At 40.1% G+C, this 17858-nt stretch overlaps 2 protein-coding genes across 2 annotated transcripts; both read left to right on the top strand.

Annotated features, from left to right (window-relative positions):
* Window positions 1–1313: 1313 nt before the first annotated feature.
* On the top strand, window positions 1314–7523 carry LOC103718962 (uncharacterized). The gene is made up of 4 exons (XM_008807986.6): window positions 1314–1948; window positions 4714–4866; window positions 5147–5839; window positions 6168–7523. Exons 1-4 carry the CDS (start codon window positions 1619–1621, stop codon window positions 7248–7250), a joined length of 2259 nt encoding a protein of 752 aa, XP_008806208.4. The 5' UTR covers window positions 1314–1618; the 3' UTR covers window positions 7251–7523.
* Window positions 7524–9649: 2126 nt separating this feature from the next.
* LOC148702439 (uncharacterized) lies at window positions 9650–10093 on the top strand. The gene has a single exon (XM_088703834.2). The coding sequence runs from the start codon at window positions 9650–9652 to the stop codon at window positions 10091–10093; it is 444 nt and encodes a 147-aa protein (XP_088559960.2).
* The last annotated feature ends 7765 nt before the right edge of the window (window positions 10094–17858 follow it).

Genomic DNA, 17858 nt, shown 5'->3' with positions numbered 1-17858 from the left:
TCACCAGACCTCCATCTCTTATGTAATCATATTTTTTTCTTACTCGGTCAGTAATTTATCAATTTAACATATTACCAATCATAGAAATGAGTCATTTATGCACCCTTGCCTTTTTCCTCTCTCGTTAGGATTCTCATCACCATACTTTCCTATATATTTATGAATGATCGTTAACTTTTAATTTTTCTTTTTTTAGGTTTTCTAGCTACGAAATAAAAAGCACATTCCTTCTCAACCTTTCTCGGTTGCTGCCAGGTCAGCTGCATCCATTAATTTCTGATATCCCGATGATATATCCTTTGGAAAGATATCCGGTTAATATCCTCATTTGGATATCTCCAGAAAGATATCCCAACGTCATGACTCGACCATCCACGGTTCGATCATGATCCACCATCCCGGTCCCCCATCCATGGAAGGAAATTCTTGCGCGGAACGCTCGGAGATTTTACTCCCTTTCCGGAAATGTCCCTTTCTTGCCGTTGGACGTTTCTAGGAATCCCGCTTGGACAGCGATTGATGGATTCCTATAGGCCTAGTTTGGTAATTTCAACACCAACCCAATTGGCCCGCAGACATGGCCGTTGCTGCTAGGTCAACTAGGAGTGCAGATTTAAACAAAGTAAAAAAGACGAGAAAAAAGCCGGCCATGGCTTCGGAGATCTCGACCTCCTCTGTCTCTTTCACCTCTTTCTTAACGTTTAAACATAGCTGATCATCCCAAGATGAAAGATAGTATAGATAAAAATAATAAAATTATTATATTTAGTTGTATTATGTTCCTATCTTTATAGGCATCTAAAATTCTTGGGAAGAGTTGAAGTTTGAGAATAAAAATATCTTTCTATTTAATCAAAAAATAATTTATTAATATAAGATAAATATATATGATATTATTTATATTCATATTATATATATTTTATTTATAATATATCTTCTATTATATTATATTAAATATAATATTATTATTTAAAAATAATTTTAATTATGGTACAAATATAATATCGTATTTTATATAATTATTTAATATAGTACTATTATTTTTCTTATTTTTGTAATCAAAATAAATCTTAGTATTGAAAATAATATATTTAAACATAAATAAAATTATTAATTTTATTATAATAATAAATATATTTTGATAAAATTAATAATTCATAGAATTAATAAATATTTTTTATTTAATATATCGATAGATTTTGATATTAGTAATTTTGGATACATATAAAATATCAAACAGATTATTCATAAATATTTTAAAATTTTAAAAATTAAAATTATTATACTAAATACGATGACCGTGTTACCCTACCGGTGATCTAAGGTGGCTTATTTGGGTCACAAAACGCTACCGTTTGTGTAAATCCGTGTCTCCTTCCTCGTATATTCCCTTCTTCATCGCGTTTCCCCCTTTTTCTGTTTGGCTTTGACGGTCTTTCCCCCAGATCTTCGCCCCAAAACCTCCTGGCGATCTGCAACCTTTTCTCCGCCGATTTCGCTGCGCAAACGCGGATTTCTTTAGATTTTTGGTCTCAATTTGGTGGAAATCTGGATTTCTTGAGGCGACTCGGTGTTTCTTAGTGGTGGTGGTGGCGGAGGGTTTAGGGTTCCGGCGGGGATGGTGGCGAGGATGATGAGGTGGCGGCCGTGGCCGCCGCTGATGACGAAGAAGTTCCAGGTGAGGATGGTGGTGCAGCGGATGGAGAGGGTGGCGGGGGTGGAGGAGGAGGAGGCGGCGGCCGTGAGGGTGACGGCGGAGGTGCGATGGAAGGGGCCGAAGGGGAAGCTGAGCTCGCTGCGGCGGTCGGTGAAGAGGAACTGCACGAGGGAAGAGGAGGTGAGGGATGGGGCGGTGGAGTGGAACGAGGAGTTCGAGAGCGTGTGCACGCTCACGGCCCACAGGGAGAACTCCTTCCATCCATGGGAGATCGCCTTTGCAGTCTTCAATGTGAGTTCTAATTTGAGCACTTTGACGTCTTCATTGATCTCTTTGTTAGATTTTACACATTTTCTGATCTCGTGTTTCGATTGTCTTTGCAATTGATCTTTCTGTCTTGAATGATCACTTCGTTAAATTTGACACATTTTCTGATCTCGTGCTTCGATTTTCTTTGTTATTGATCTTTCTGTTAGAGTGTAAGAGGTTTAGTTTCTCTGTCTATTTTGGGTATTATGATTAGTCTATTTGTTACCGCAACTATTTGATTTTGTTGAGAAGATGGTTGAATTTTAATCTTACTCGCACTTTTGTTGGGGATAATTTTCTTTATGAATCTTTCTATTCGTCCAACCTTTTCTTGATTGAAAAATCTTGTTTTAAGATGTCTCTTCGTCTACGTTAGCTATATTCTTTGTTTGGCTTTATCCATGTGAAACGGGTTTCTATCCTGATCTGTTTATAGGTGATATAATTCCATTATAATGCTCTGATTTATTTGATACAGGTATTTATGAATATATGTTCCTTCATATAGAGCTTCTGTTTTGGTGCTAATCATTGTAAGGCCTTATAAATTATTCTCGATTGGTATCTTTTTCAATAAATTTGAATCATCATCTGTATCTGGCTATGCATGTCCAAAGTTTTTTCCCTAAATTTTTGAGGCGTCCCAGTCCTAATTCCTATATGTTTAGATGTTTGGTTATTTAAAGAAAGGGGCTGAAAAATAGAAACTATATGTTTACAGTGAGGGAAAGAATCAAAGGGAAATTCGTAATTCTGTCTTTTCAGGGATTAATTAATCTTTATTGTTAAAGGACATATCCGGCTACAAAAGCTTTTGCAATTGTAAAATAGAAATAATCACATAAGATCATAGTCTTGTAGTCAGCCCTCCAAAACCCATGCATGGCCGCTTATTTGCACGGACCTTTCTGCTGATTTAGCAGCAGCCGGCCTGGCTCCTGCAGGGTCTGTGAATGTGATTTTTGGGATGCATGGCCAATCATGTGCAACCGTGTGGGCACATAAGCTTGCAAATGTTGATAGCAAATACTTTTTACTATTATAGATTGCGCACTCATTTTTTGTTCACTATAATGTTCCCCCTGTTTTTTTTTTTTTTTGTATTTCCTCATTATTATGTACTGTTCATGTTGGAGCTTCGAAAGGTTAGATGCCTAGTTGTATACAATTTGGGTTTTTGATGGTAATCTTCATCTAAAAATCAAGATATATCTTCCTCAAAAGAAACATGTGACGAAATTCTTATGATCCTTCTTGTTGTTGTTATTATGCATAAAACAGGATTACTTGAAACTGCATTGCAAATGGTCATGACTAAATCATGAAGGAAATCAAGATATGCTGAAGAAAGTAGTAAAATTTTTGTAGAACTAAAATGCTTAGCATTTAAATTTTATATTTCAAACCCTAGGTTATATGATTTAGGATATTTATTAGAGTCTAGTTGGAAAGTCAAGACATGCAGGTTAAAATTGTTCTCTATAAAGCGAAGATCTTTCGAGGCTCGTTTGACATTGTTATGGGTGGTAGTGCTTTTGTTTGTAGTAAGATTTGCCGTACCAGTATCGGACCCCGTACCGGTGCCATTCTAGCATAGTGTCGGTACAGTAGGGTATGTAGTCCCTCGATACACCATCCGTACCGGTACCGAACCGGTACGGTATGCCCGGTATCGTTCGGTTCGGTACGGTAAGGTATACTATAGTTTTGTAGAGATTTTGGTAGTAAAGTTTTTGCTAGTAGAGCTTTTAATAAAAAGTTGTTTGCTATTTGGTAACTATATTTATGAAGAGCCGTAGAACTTTTAACGTGTGTTTGGTAATTAAACTAAGTAAGCACTTTTAAAATCAAGAAATTATAATAAAGGATATTTACATAATGCTTTCAATTGTCTAATTGTTGTACTATAAAAAATTATTATTATTAGGTATTCTTAATTTATATTTTTTTGATATTTAAACTAAATAATATATTAAATAATAATTTTTAAATTTATCATAAAAATATTTTTGTAATATTATTATATTACAATAATATTTTTATAATATACGTAATATGATATATTTTTTTCTAGTTTATTATAAACTTTGTTATTATATTTATTATACGATAGAAATATTATATTATTATAATTGTATATAATAATAATGATGATAATAATGAAATAGTATTATAAAATCATATAATATAATAAAATATAATTTTACATTATATTATATTATGTTTTATTATATTGTATTGTATTATTGTACTATCAAAAATTATTATTATAAAGTATATTCTAAATTAATTTAAAAATCGTCATTGGGACTCTAACATGGGTTTCTCGTCTAAAAAATATGCTTCTCAACACATCTCAATAGTGCTTTTTCCGAAAAGCTCCAAATTGCAGTTTTTGTCTAGCAGACCTTGTTCAGCTTTTAGAAGAGTCAGAAGGCTGTTTCAATATTTTCACCAAATACTTCAAAATCATCCAAGGGCGCTTTTGGCCCTCCAAGGAGCATTTTTTGGCCCTCTAAAAGCAATGCCAAATGGGGCCAAATGGGGCTTAAACAACATTGATTTTAATTTACTTGGGGCTTTTCCATCCATTTTACCAACTTGACGAGGGAAATGCTGGTGACTCATTTTTGTATTAGAAATATGCTTATTATTTTATTCTTCGGCCTGATTGTCTGTGGGTGTGTATGTGGTGCATGCACATCTTGTTGATATAGAACATTGACCTCATTTTTCCTCTGATTTAGGGCTTGAACCAGGGATTGAAAAACAAGGCATCTGTTCTCGGAATGGCTTCCTTGAACCTGGCTGAGTTCACATCTTCAGCTGAACAAGAGATTGAGTTGAACCTTCCATTGTTGCTGCCTGGTGTTGCTAATGTGTCTCCTCCATCACTTAATGTATGTCACTTTATTTATTGTGCTGTTTTGCCTGATTATGTTATATGATATATGATATTTCTTAAGCATTCTTCTTATGTATCTGACCGAGATTGCTCATTTGATCGGTTAAGTTTACTGAAAAAGGCTAATGCTGCTTAACATAGTTGTGGTGATCATTCTTGTAGTTTGTAGCATTATTATATTTTCATTTTAACCCATTGGTCCTATTATGCTCATATTTAATTCCCATTTTTTACCAATCATAGATTTTGTGACATGGGAGCTATTTTTGTTGCAGCTGGTTCTTAGTGTTTTGGAATTGAGAGCATCCCAAGAATCGCCAGAGATGGTACAGAGGCCTATGGTGCCTGCTCCATTGTCACCTACTACCGGAGATGCTCTCTCTTCAGACAAAGATGAGCTTTCTGCTCTTAAAGCTGGATTGAGAAAGGTGAAAATTCTTACGGAGTTTGTGTCGACTCGGAAGTCTAGAAAGACAACCCAGGATGATGAAGGTAGTGAGGGCAAGTGCTCTGCTAGGAGTGATGATGCAGAATACACACACCCATTTGACACGGACTCTGTTGATGACGATCTTGATGAAGGAGAACTAGAAGATGACAAAGAGGACTCCAGTATTAGGAAGTCATTCAGTTATGGCACATTGGCATCTGCTAACCATGTTGGGAGTTCATTGTACCTTGACATGAGGACAGATGGAGAATATGAAGACTGGGTCTACTACAGTCATCGAAGATCTGATGTGGGTTATTCACATGCAGAGGAGCTGACATCATCTGTCCCTGAACAATCTATGTTGCAGGCTTCAAATTGGAGTATTCTCCCATGGAAAAAGAGGAAGCTAAGTTTTAGATCTCCCAAGGCCAAAGGGGAACCCTTGTTAAAGAAAACATATGGAGAAGAGGGAGGGGATGACATTGACTATGACCGTCGGCTGCTGAGCTCCTCTGATGAATCTCTTTCTGAAGGGGTATGCTTTCCTTGCTGCCATATATATTTTTTTTTATTGCCTTTCGTCATAATCTATCTACATGATGATGGAAGAAGGATGTGCTTATCTGAACTTCATATCATTCTTCGATCTCAGATTTGATGTGCTCTCTCTCTTCTTCTTTTTTTGATATTACTATGTTAAAACATGGCCTCTTAGATTGGATTTAGGTATTGAGAGGGTTGTTGAATATGCATTCATATTTATTGTTGTCTGGATTCTACCCGATTTATTTGTTGTCTCATTCATCTATATACAGGAAGTAGTGAGGAGGAATCTTAAATATCTTGGTTGATTTTGTTTGCAGAGGCAAAAAGTGGACGAATATGGTGTTATGAGCTCATCAGTTTCTGATTTTGGTGATGACAATTTTGTGGTTGGTAGCTGGGAGTCAAAGGGCCTAGTGAGTCGTGATGGTCACATGAAGCTTTCCACCCAGGTCTTCTTTGCGTCTATCGACCAGAGGAGTGAGCAAGCTTCTGGTGAGAGTGCATGCACAGCTCTAGTTGCTGTAATTGCTGATTGGTTTCAAACCTACCAGGATACAATGCCTATCAGGTCTCAGTTTGACAGCCTCATTCGAGAAGGTTCTAGCGAGTGGAGGAACCTCTGTGAGAACCAGACATACCGGGAGTGCTTCCCTGACAAGCATTTTGATCTTGAAACAGTTATTCAGGCAAAGATCCGCCCGCTCTCTGTTGTTCCAAGGAAGTCTTTCATCGGGTTCTTTCATCCTGAAGGCAATGATGATACCAGTGGCTTTGATTTCCTGCATGGGGCCATGTCTTTTGACAGCATCTGGGACGAGATCAGCCAAGCTGGGTCAAATTTTCCCACTGTCGGTGGCCCTCATCTCTACATAGTGAGCTGGAACGATCACTTTTTTGTTCTAAAAGTTGAACATGATGCCTATTACATAATAGACACACTTGGTGAGAGGCTCTATGAAGGGTGTGACCAGGCTTACATCCTGAAATTTGATGCAAGCACAACAATTCGCAAAATTCCTGGTGAGAAGAAGACTGCTAACGGTGAGACCACAGGAGCTGGTAATGGTGGTGTGGATGGTTCAACAGGAGAGCAGCAGAGTGTAAATGGTGCTTCAGAGGGGGAGCTTGTCTGCAAGGGGAAGGAGTCCTGCAAGGAGTACATCAAGAGCTTCTTAGCTGCAATTCCAATTAGGGAACTGCAGGCTGATATTAAGAAGGGGCTGATGTCTTCGACACCTCTCCATCATCGACTCCAGATTGAGTTCCACTACACGGAGCCATCCAAGGAGGTGAGTACAGCAGCATTGCCACTAGCAGCAGCAGAGGCAGTTCCTGAGTTTTCATGGCCATTGGAGCTGGTAGCAGCATTTAACATAACACCTGAAGTTGTAATTGTATAGAGAATGGATAGTGAGTGCTTGGAGGAGGGCTGGCTGTCCTTTGTTTAACTTGGATTAAAGTCACATAGCAGGTAGCTGCTTTATTTGAGATGGATGGGTTAAAGCGAGAGAGCCCATCAAAGAGGGGTCCTATCTTTTCTATTTTTCTTTTTCTTGAATTGTTTTTAGCTGATTCTGTGCTCTTGTTAAATTGTCTAACCCTAGTGTCCGACAAACTGTAGTGGTGTGTTAGTATCCTTTGTTAATGGACGGACTCAATGTTTACGACTTGTACAAGCTGTTGTTTCTTAAAGTTTCTTTACTGATACTGTTTGGAACCTAGGGAATCATTCAGATCTTGGAGTTATGAATAGGCCCATAACAACTGGAAGATATAGAGCTTCTAATGGTTTTGTTATCTTAATGCCCATCTACAAAAAGCTAAATGCTTGTCATGAGGCCCGGTTTATTTACTAGAGGTGCTCTCTGTTCTACGGATTTCAACAGGCAAATTCCCCCAACTATATGTCAAAGAAGCAGCTGTAGATTACACATTTATATGTGATTTTCTTTTTTGTTGATACAAGAGAAAACTAGGTTTTTCTTGGAGTAGAAGCACCAACGCGGTCAGCACGCATGGGACCCCTAATATCATCCTGTAGTTATCATCCCATCACAAAGTTCTGGTTCATAGCAGTGGCTGTTCAAACAATCCATATGTGAAGCTTTGAGATCAGAGAGGAAGAAATCTGTAATATGTCATGAAGAATAGGATGATAAGGAGTTCAAATCAGAAAGAGACGAAGAAAGCTGCCATATCTCATGAAGGATGGGATGATAAAGCAATGGCCCCTACTACCTACTATTCTGTTCGGAAGCAATCCATGATATCCTTCAAGCCAAACATTTGGACACTGAAACTCCATAATAGTAGCCTTGATATTGAGCCGTGCACCCCTTAGTTCTGCCACAGGTACAGTAAAAGAATGACAAGGCTGGATGCGATGGCGGCTATTCAGCAGTTTTTCAGTTTGGCGGTGATGTCCTCAGATTGGAAGAGAATTTTTGTTGCTCTGATTCCGAAGCGGCAGGATGCCTCGGAGCCGGAACACTTTTGGCCGATCAGCCTTTGCACCACATTGTATAAGGCTACGGCCAAGATCATGGTAGTCAGATTGAAACAGATCCTCCTAAGACTTATCAGCCCAGAGCAAGGAGCGTTTGTAGGCGGACAAAACATTTCTGATAATGTCCTCATTGCTTAGGAATTCATGTTTGATCTCAGGAGAACCCCGAGCAGGAGGAGCTTGACAAGAATAAAGCGAGATATGGAGAGAGCCTACGACAGGATGAGCTAGGAATTTGTTTCTATGCTCTACAGGGCTTTGGTTTCTGTGAGACATGGATCAAATGGGTGCTAGGCTGTGTCAGGTCTCCTTCTTTCGCCATTCTGGTGAATGGCTCTCCTTCGAGTTTCTTTGAGTCCACTGGTGGGCTTCGACAAGGGTGCCCATTGAGTCCATTTCTCTTTATTATATATGCAGATATGCTGTCTAGAGCTCTCCAGCACACTGTAGACACACAGGCCTTGGAGGTAGACAGATCAGTACAGGAGTCTCCCCCAATCTCGCATCTATTCTTTACTAACGATTGCCTATTGTTGGCTCGTGCGACGAGGTAGGCCATGCGGACTATTAGGAGGATCCTCTGGGATTATTGTGATGCCACTAGGTAGCGGGTCAACCTGGCAAAGTCAGCTGTATGCTTTAGTTCGAAGACCAAACCTCGAGAGAAGGCCTCCATCATGGAGATCTTGAGGGTTGGTAAGCAAGAGGGGGTGTTGAGGTACCTAGAGGTCCCGATCTTGGGTCACCGCATCCACAGCAGGGATTGTTCTTCCATTGAGCTCAATATTAGACAGAGGCTAGAGGGGTGGCAGATGTATGCACTTTCCATGATGGGTAGGGTCATCCTGGTGCGGTCAGTACTCTCCTCCATTCTGATTTACCTACTATCGAACTCCATACTTCCGATGGCACCACTAAGGACTCTGGAGCAGATACTCAGGAAGGGAGTGCCACCCTGATATCTTGGAAGGTTCTATGTCAGCCGACTAGGACTGGCGAATTGGGGGTGCCATCTCTACTTGCGATGAGGGAGGCCCTTGCGGCGAGACATGTTGCTAGATTTTTATTTGAGCCGAACAGCATATGGTCCTCACTTTTGAGGCCAAGTATAGGGCCCTTTCGGCGTCGATGAGCTCCCAAGCTCGACGTCACAGTTCACCTATTTGGAGGGAGATGTGTGCCAGAGCTTCACTTGTGCTACCGGCAACCAGATAGGCCATTGGTGACGGTCAGTCCGTCGATGTTCTTAAGGACAGTTGGGTGACAGAGATGCTGATTTGCCGACTACCGATCATGGTGGACATGACCCATTTAGCTGGACTTAGGGTCAGTGATCTGCTTGTTACTGATGAGGATAGATGGAGAGAGGGGCTGGTCCGGGAGGCCTTTGGAGAGTACTTGGCGGACCTGATCTTGGCCATCCCCGTTCCGCTCTGGGAGGAGTCTGACAGACTGGTATGGGTGCCGACAGGGCGATCTAGGGTGCGGACCAAAGACCTTCATGCACTGTTCAGGAGGGAACCATCTCAGCAAATTGATGAAGGTTGGATTTGGAGAATGCGGATTCACCCAAAGGTGGCATTGTTCATATGGAAGATGGCTTGGGGTTGCCTACCAACCAGAAGGATGCTTGCGGGACGAGGTGTGCGGATCACTCCACACTGTGAGATGTGCCCGGACTCTGACGAGACCAGCTCCCATGTCATCCTCAGATGCCCCAGGGTTGTACAGATCTAGGAGTGATCCACTACTCCTCTCCCTCAGGCATTGGAGTCAGCAGAGGACCACTACACTATTTGAGGGACTCCATGAGGAGACCGGGCTCTGTTGAGGAGGGGATCCGGAGGGCATACCTGACCTATCATATTTGGCTGGACAGGAATGCCTGGATCTTTGAGGGCAGTAGATCAGCGCCGAGGACGGTAGTGGACAGGGCGCTTCGTCATGTAGCAGTGATCATCACGGCTACCACGTCGAGATCCTCTGAGATGGCCAGAGACATCTACGATACCCGTCACGCTGTCATAGTGCCCAGGTTTGTCCTCTGTTTTTGGATACCCCCACCGCTTGGTCATCTCAAAGTCAATTTCGATGGCGGCATGGCGGCGGACGGAGTGCATGAAGGAGTGGGATTTGTGATTAGAGACCATTATGGCAGGTTGGTTGCGGCAGAAGGTCGACGCATCCTCGGCATGACTGCTATAGAGGTGGAGCTTCGAGCTACCTGCGAGGGCATATCCTATGTGAGGAGAGTTCTAGGAGCTGATAGGGTGTACCTCGTGGGTGACTCCTCTCTGGTGATTGGATGGATACAGAGAGTCGACCGTTATAGGGATGGACATCCGTTGATTGGCGAGACTCGCAGACTGGTTAGAAAGATAGAGTCATTTCAGACAGCACACGTGTTTCGGGAGGCAAACAAAGCTGCAGATTGGGTTGCCTCGTTTGTTGCTCCGCATTCCGAAGAGTTCATCTGAACTAGAGCTGTCGATGTTCCTTTTTCCTTACACCACTTTCTTTCTTCTGACTTAGCCAGTTGTACCCATTTGAGAGTTATATGAAATGCCGTTTTTACCAAAAAAAAAAAAAAAAAAAAAATGACAAGCATATCACAGTGGCTGGATTTTGCCCGTGCGGTCCATAATTACAAACCCTGCCCCACCTTTGCCTTGCCTTGACCCCATCCAAGTCGACCTTCAAGAAACCATATTGGGACGGATACCGGAAAGTAAGAACGGTAAATGGTAAGGTAGGGAAATGCAGGCACTCCAAGGATCCCCATAGATAGGTGATGAAGGTGCATTAGTGGAGGTAGACAAGTGTTTTTAACCCACCAGATTCAATAGGAGACTAAAAAGATAGCTTCAAATTTTGACATGCTTAACCATTCCATGCCTCTTGTTCCAATAGAAGGTGGTGGCAAGCGTGTTAGCAAATTCACCTCATACTGCTTGGTGGGGACAATCAAGAAAGATGTGATATGGTTTCCACAGTAGGAAAACACCTGATGCAATTTTCAGAGGTGTTAAGACCACGGCTATCAAGAAGCTCAAACTCAAAAGGAGATTTACTTGGAGGAGGAAGTAAGCCATGGATGTTGGAGCTGATACCGAGAGTCCATTACCAATAGACCAATGAAAGGAACCCACAAGCATGCGTGCTACTTCACATATAGCCTTTCCAGCCCAGCGAGCAATGAGCTGGTCGTCTACGTAAATCCAAATCACGAGGGAAATTATATTTAGCTGACACCGAGATGAGAAATTATTAGTTGGTGCAAATAATAGTATTTAGCTGATACTAATAATTTCTCAACGCGTCGAGAATTAGAACCAGGGCAAGCCCAAAGAAGCGATGTAATATTTTGCTCGATAGCATCAAAAGCAGAGACTGGCACCGGAGCATTGATGATAGAAAATATGGCTAAATAACAACAGTTTTGAGAAGTGTCAGCCTACCTGCCATGGAGAGGGCACGCCACTTCCAGGAGGCAAGCCGCCTGTCGACATGATCAGTGATTTTATTGAAGTCTCTTTTAAGATATTTCCAGGTTCCTGGTGACTGTGGAATTAACACCCAAACTTCTTGGTAGCAACCTCTCAAGCCACGTTACGTAGGGAGAGAAGGTAACAGAGAAGTAGGTAGCATCAACTGGCTGTGCTGAGAGAGTACAGTACATCTCCGCTGCCTCAAGAAGACTGCCACGCTGCTCTACGTTGCTCCAAGTCAGCTTTCCAGAGGGGGAGATTGTCATTAGAATGAAGTAAATGAGGCGGTGCAGCGACATGGTGTTGTAGTTTTAAATTTATTAAAAGATTTAAATTTAAAAAGATAAATAAATCAGCATTATTCTCTAAATTTTAGATGGTTTAAATATTTTAAAATATTTTTTTTTCCTTCAGACAATTCTTTCAGAAGAGTTACGATTTTTCGGAAAAAAATGTTGGTTTCCATAGGAATACGTTGTTTTCGAAACATCGTATACCTAAAAAATGTCGCACCATATCAATCACCAGATAGAGTCTATAAATGGCTCAGTCTCAATCAATATTAATACTTTTATGCTTTCCGAGATGAGATAGAGAATTTTTCTCACTTTTTTTCTTTTTTCTTCCTCCCAGCTTCTTTCAAGTTTTTTCTTTTTTCAGTGCCTCAATTCATGCACTGGCCATATATTATTTGAGATCGATCTCGACACCAGAAAACCATTTTGTTCGGGTGCAATAAATTTTGCTAGCAATGGCTTGAACCTATTCGCAAGAACCTTTGCAATTACCTTGTAAGGAGTAGTACAGAGATTGATGGGTCCAAAATACGCAAACTTTGAAGGGTTGTACAACTTAAGTATAAGAAGAATGAGAGTAGTTTTTCGGTCAGGAGGCATAAAATCTCCAGGATCAAAGAAATGAAAATTGCTTATGCGGATATATATCGTACTTATTTATTTGCCAATAGGAGATGAAAAACTTAATAGAAAACCATCAAGGTGGTATTTGGGATGAGGTGATGACCGCAACATCAACAATGATATAGGTGGGGTTGATGAAATCACTGCATTTGGTTGCATCTTAGTGATCCTATGTGGTAGTTGATCCCAAGTCACTTCCACTCCTAAAATCATTACCCAACCCAGTGATACTAAACCCGTCCTAGAGAATAGGTTTCCAAGATCATTCCAAGATAGTGATGTTGGGCTGAAATTTAGGGGCAGGAAGTATAGTGTTTTGAAAGTGCTAAGCAAGAAATAAACTAATAGAACAGTAAAAGGAGAAGTGAAAAAGGCACATGTAGAGAACATAAATTTTTATAAAGGTTCAGAGCAACCTGGGCTCCTACATCTACTCTCCAAGCCACTACTTGATAATTTCACTATGTAATGCTCACGATTACACATCTAGCGAACTTTTGGATATGGCCAAAATCATTACACACAGTTTCCTCCCCAAAACTCTCAAGCACACCAACTAACTTATAGGCGTTAGCCAAGCCTACCCTTGAGATCCTTCCCTAGATTTCAAAAAATACAACCCAGTAAAAGAAAAACATCTACCATATGGTGAAACCACTCTAGAGGCCAGTTACATCAATAATATCTCAATAAATACTTCCTTTGTCAAAGAGGAGTTGAGATATGCAATAAATGTAGTTTTCTTCTTAGCATTTAGTGCTCTTGAGAGTATTTTTGTGCTCTTGAAATTTTCTCATTGTTCTCCCTTGTTTTTAAATTTCATTTCCTTGTTGGTTTAACCTGTGATAGCCATTTGTAACCATTGAAAGCCTCTAACTCCTCATTAAAGCAACCAACGTGGAGTGCAGGTTGCCATTTCTAGTTGTTACGATGCTTTATCTACCAGTGAGGAGGTGACTCTTTCCTAAGAGGGATCTGCTTTTGACTAAGAAGGGTCTTTAGTTTAGATCTTGAATGGCTGTGGATGACTCCTGATATCGGTAGTGTTCGCTCTTCATGTTGATCACTTTGCTTAGCCCCTAGGAAAAGACTCCTGGTGACTTCGAGGTGACTCCTGATCCTTTGGTTGAATGGCTCCTCTGTGCTTTAAGGTAACTCCTAAAATATTGAAGACGACTTCTTGCTTCCTAAAGATAACTCCTAAGACAAGGTTGGTACTGGAGACAACTCGCAATCTTTTGGAGGTAGCTCCTGTCCTTTATCAGTCAGCTCTTCAATATAGGGTACGATGGCCTGATCATTTGAAGACAACTCCTCGGTCGACTCTTAGGAATAGGCGGCGGCTCCAGTTTTATAGCTCTTTTCTTGGAAGGGGATCCTCAAGCATGTCGGTTGGCTCCTAAACTTCAGAGACGACTCCTCCTGCAGCACTATGGACTCCTGCATTCTAGAGATGACTCCTTTTGTGTTAGAGATGACTCCTTGATGTAGTACTTTTGTTCAAGCCCCATGGAGGTGGCTCCTAAGATATCGAAGATGACTGCCTCTTTGATCTCTTAGTTCCCTTGCTTCGGAAGATGAGTCCTGCCAATGCAAAGATGACTCCTATCTTGATAGTTCAGCATTCAGATCAGGGTCGCTCTTTTTGAGTTGGAGTTGGTTTTTGTCCTCCTAAGCTCCGCTTCCTAATTAAGGGGTTGACGACTCCAGCAGAGGAGACGGTTCCTCATATTTGTCGACTTGCAACTCATCTCATTTCTTTTCCAAGGCAAAGTTAACCAAGTTAGTAACTCTCAAGTATTTTATTATCATCAAAATTAACCCTATGTGACTTAATAATCTTTCTTTTTTGGATGATGGCAAAACTCTTGAGCATATGCAACAAAAACATGAATTGTCTTGAATAAATTAGATCCTGTTTTAACTGTATCAGAGTTTATTTTTGTTTCAATTATGAGAGCCTGTATTGACATGAACTAAAGTAAGTGATTCAAAGCATTAGAGCACAAAGGTATGCAGTCCACCGAGAAAAAATTTCTAAAAGTGCCGATCTTTGGAGGAAAAAAAAAATCCTCTAACTGGGACAGGTTTGATAATCTCATTAAAAGAATTCTTCTAGTTGAAAAAAAATTGACAATCTTCTAGAGTTCCTTTGATAGATTTGGATAGATTTTTGGTCTTGTCGAATTGGTTTAAAATGAAAGGTTTTGATAATTTGATTTATGTCCATGTATGTCTTCTTATGATTTACATGGGTAGTTTTGGTACTATATGTGCCGTGATCTTGCATTGTATGATATATTACATAGATAAATCACGAAACCCAGAGAGAGGATCTTTAATCACTGGAACATAGCAAATCAAATGCAGTGATCATAGATCATTAGAGATTAGATTATTCCTGAATGAGGATCGCCGATGATTTAAGATCACTGTAGCGATTCCTTGTGGGTCACCAAATACCACCTACAATGGACTCTATCTCGAGCATACAAGGCCAGGCAAGCCGAGCATTTTCCTCATCGGTGATAGAATAATGAGCAGCTGCAGAATTAGAGGGAGAGAAGTATTCCAGCTAGCATTAAAATAGTTTTGAAACTGATTCCAAATGTCAGTATCAGAGCAGAGAATCTCACTAGAGTCTAATCCTAAAGACAAGATTTGGTTAGATCGCCTTTCGTAGAAGGATGCATGTTTGGCAAGAAGAGATTGGAGCAAGTCATACATAGATCAGAAGGTGCAAGCCCACCAGAGATAGCCTCAAGCTTTTGTAACTACTCAATTTCCTTGCCAAACTCCTCTATTTGGGTAAAAATTATGAAACAAGAAAATCCAATCCCCAATAGAATTGGCTTTAGAAATGGCTCGATCAAGCCATTCCTGCACACATGTAAGGCCCTCTGGGTTGTTGGTCTATTGCACCATCTGTAGGTTGGGCCATCCAAGCCCAGATCTACAAGTCCTGAATAAACTTCTCTAAGTCCAACACTTGTTTTTTCTGAATTTAATAGTACTAACATATAATTTACCTTCTAATTAATATCTCGACGTAAATTGTTCACACTGTTATCTCAATCAAGCTTTCAATACATCTATTACTGGAATTCATTTGTTAAAACAATTTATTGAATAAATTTCTTAGTGTGGGTCTCTTTGATGATTCAGCTTGCAAAACTTTTGATGTTATATTATTGCATGCCTACTCAACAGTTGAGGAAATTTTGGATGGGTTTAAGATTCTGATGTGACCCACAAGATTGTTGGACGTTTAATACTCGGGATGGAACTTAAATAGTACGAAATGAGAGTTGAGGGCATCAAATATAAAGAGAACTCCCCCTAGCGGTTATAGATGCATGTAGATGCATGATTGAAAAGAAAAACAGATGCTTTAGATTCCCCAAGTCTCCAGAGTTGATTAGTAAAAGAATGGTAAATAATTTTATTGGAGCATTGCAGGGAATCAGGACAAAAAGTTAATTCAAAATATCAGCGATCAGATTCAATCCAAGAGTTAATATCTTATCAAGGCATCGAATTAAGAATTATTTGCACATTTGAGAATCTGATAACACAGAAATTATTTGGGGGTACTGATATCTAGTAAAAGATTTGAGTTTGGCAGACTACAGTAGCCTGGAGCAGAAACTTTTGAGGGGGTTAGAAAGGTGGAAGTGGAAAGCTCTCTCTATGATGGGTAGGATTACATTAATTAAATCTATTCTCTCTGCTCTTCTAATTATTTGATGTTTCATTGCATTATTCCTAAGAGTGTGCTTCTACAATCAGAAGGTTATAATCAGGAATTTCCTTTGGGGCTCCTCAGATTCATCTTGAAGAGTACATCTATTGTCTTGAGATTGTATTTACCAGCCAATTGGAACAGGAGGATTGGGTATTACTTCTCTAGTTTTTCAGAGTGAAGCTATGATAGCCAAACATGTGGTGAGATTTATGTTGACCCAGGAGGGGTTGTAGGTTTCTCTCATACGAGCAAAATATGGAGTCCATGTACCAATTTACCAATATGGAGGAAGTTGTGTTCATTTGCACCATTGATATTATCTAATCTCGCATAGATTGTGAGTAATGGGACATCTATGAATGTAATTCAGGATCCATGGATTTCAAATATTCCTATTGCATTTTGGCCTATGCTAGTGGATACTAGCCCTTTACGTCAAGAACAAGTAAAATTTGATGTAGACTTACATATCATCTCGCAAAATAGTTCATATGGAAGCCTAATTGCCAAGCAATTCAAGCCCGAAAATGGCTCTAATTTTGCTGTTTAGAAGCCACCTTAGGATGCACTCAAGGTAGCATGTGGTGGGCCTGGTGGCATGCAACCATCTGGTTTCATCTTCCTCTGCTACATAATCGAGACATGCCATGCTCATGTCATTTTTTTGCTTCACCTTTAAAGTTGGCCTGCATTTGACTTACTATGACTTCGGCGAAGCTGGAGAATTTGAAAACTTTGGGCTTATTCACGCCCTCAGCGAGTCAGTTTCAGGAAGTTTATCGAGGAGTGGATGGCTTAGTTGGTGGCGGGTTTTGAATTTGCTATGGCATTATTATAGCACATTATAATTTATCATTTTCTTCATGTAAATAAGTCTGAAGGCTGAAGTGTCGAGAGAGCTTGGATTTTGTTTCGTTGTTTTACATGTTCTAGAGAGGATTTGATTCAGGGGCCATACACCAAGTGTGGTCGCGAATGGCAAAAAAAAAGACTAAAAATGACCTAACTTTTTCAACCTAAAGTTCTTTGTTGGTTTGTTGTTTAACTTTGGTAAACGAATCTGAACTTTTGAGGATCTTGAGTTTGGTTCCATATAGGTGAGATTTTTAGGTTTAAAAAAGGAAATGATCTAATGAACTTATATAGAGTAAAACCACTAGTAGGATGACTTCTTTTGTTTCATATCAAGCTTGCTATGGGTCAGCCTTTTACCTTTGGTGAATGGATCTAAAGCTTTGAGAGAGCTTGGATTTGGCTGCACATTAAAGTTATGGATGCGATTTCTAGGTACATTAGAGTGGACTTTTAAATTAAAAAAAAAAAAAAAGCTCGAGGATATAAAGAGATTG

This window comes from Phoenix dactylifera, chromosome 9 (genome assembly GCF_051530095.1).
Source record: "Phoenix dactylifera cultivar Ajwa chromosome 9, Ajwa_hap1_PhDact_Kaust_v1.1, whole genome shotgun sequence".
NCBI classification, from domain to species: Eukaryota; Viridiplantae; Streptophyta; class Magnoliopsida; order Arecales; family Arecaceae; genus Phoenix; species Phoenix dactylifera.
Note: the sequence above shows the minus strand (reverse complement) of the source record. Positions and strands in the feature narration are given on the sequence as shown.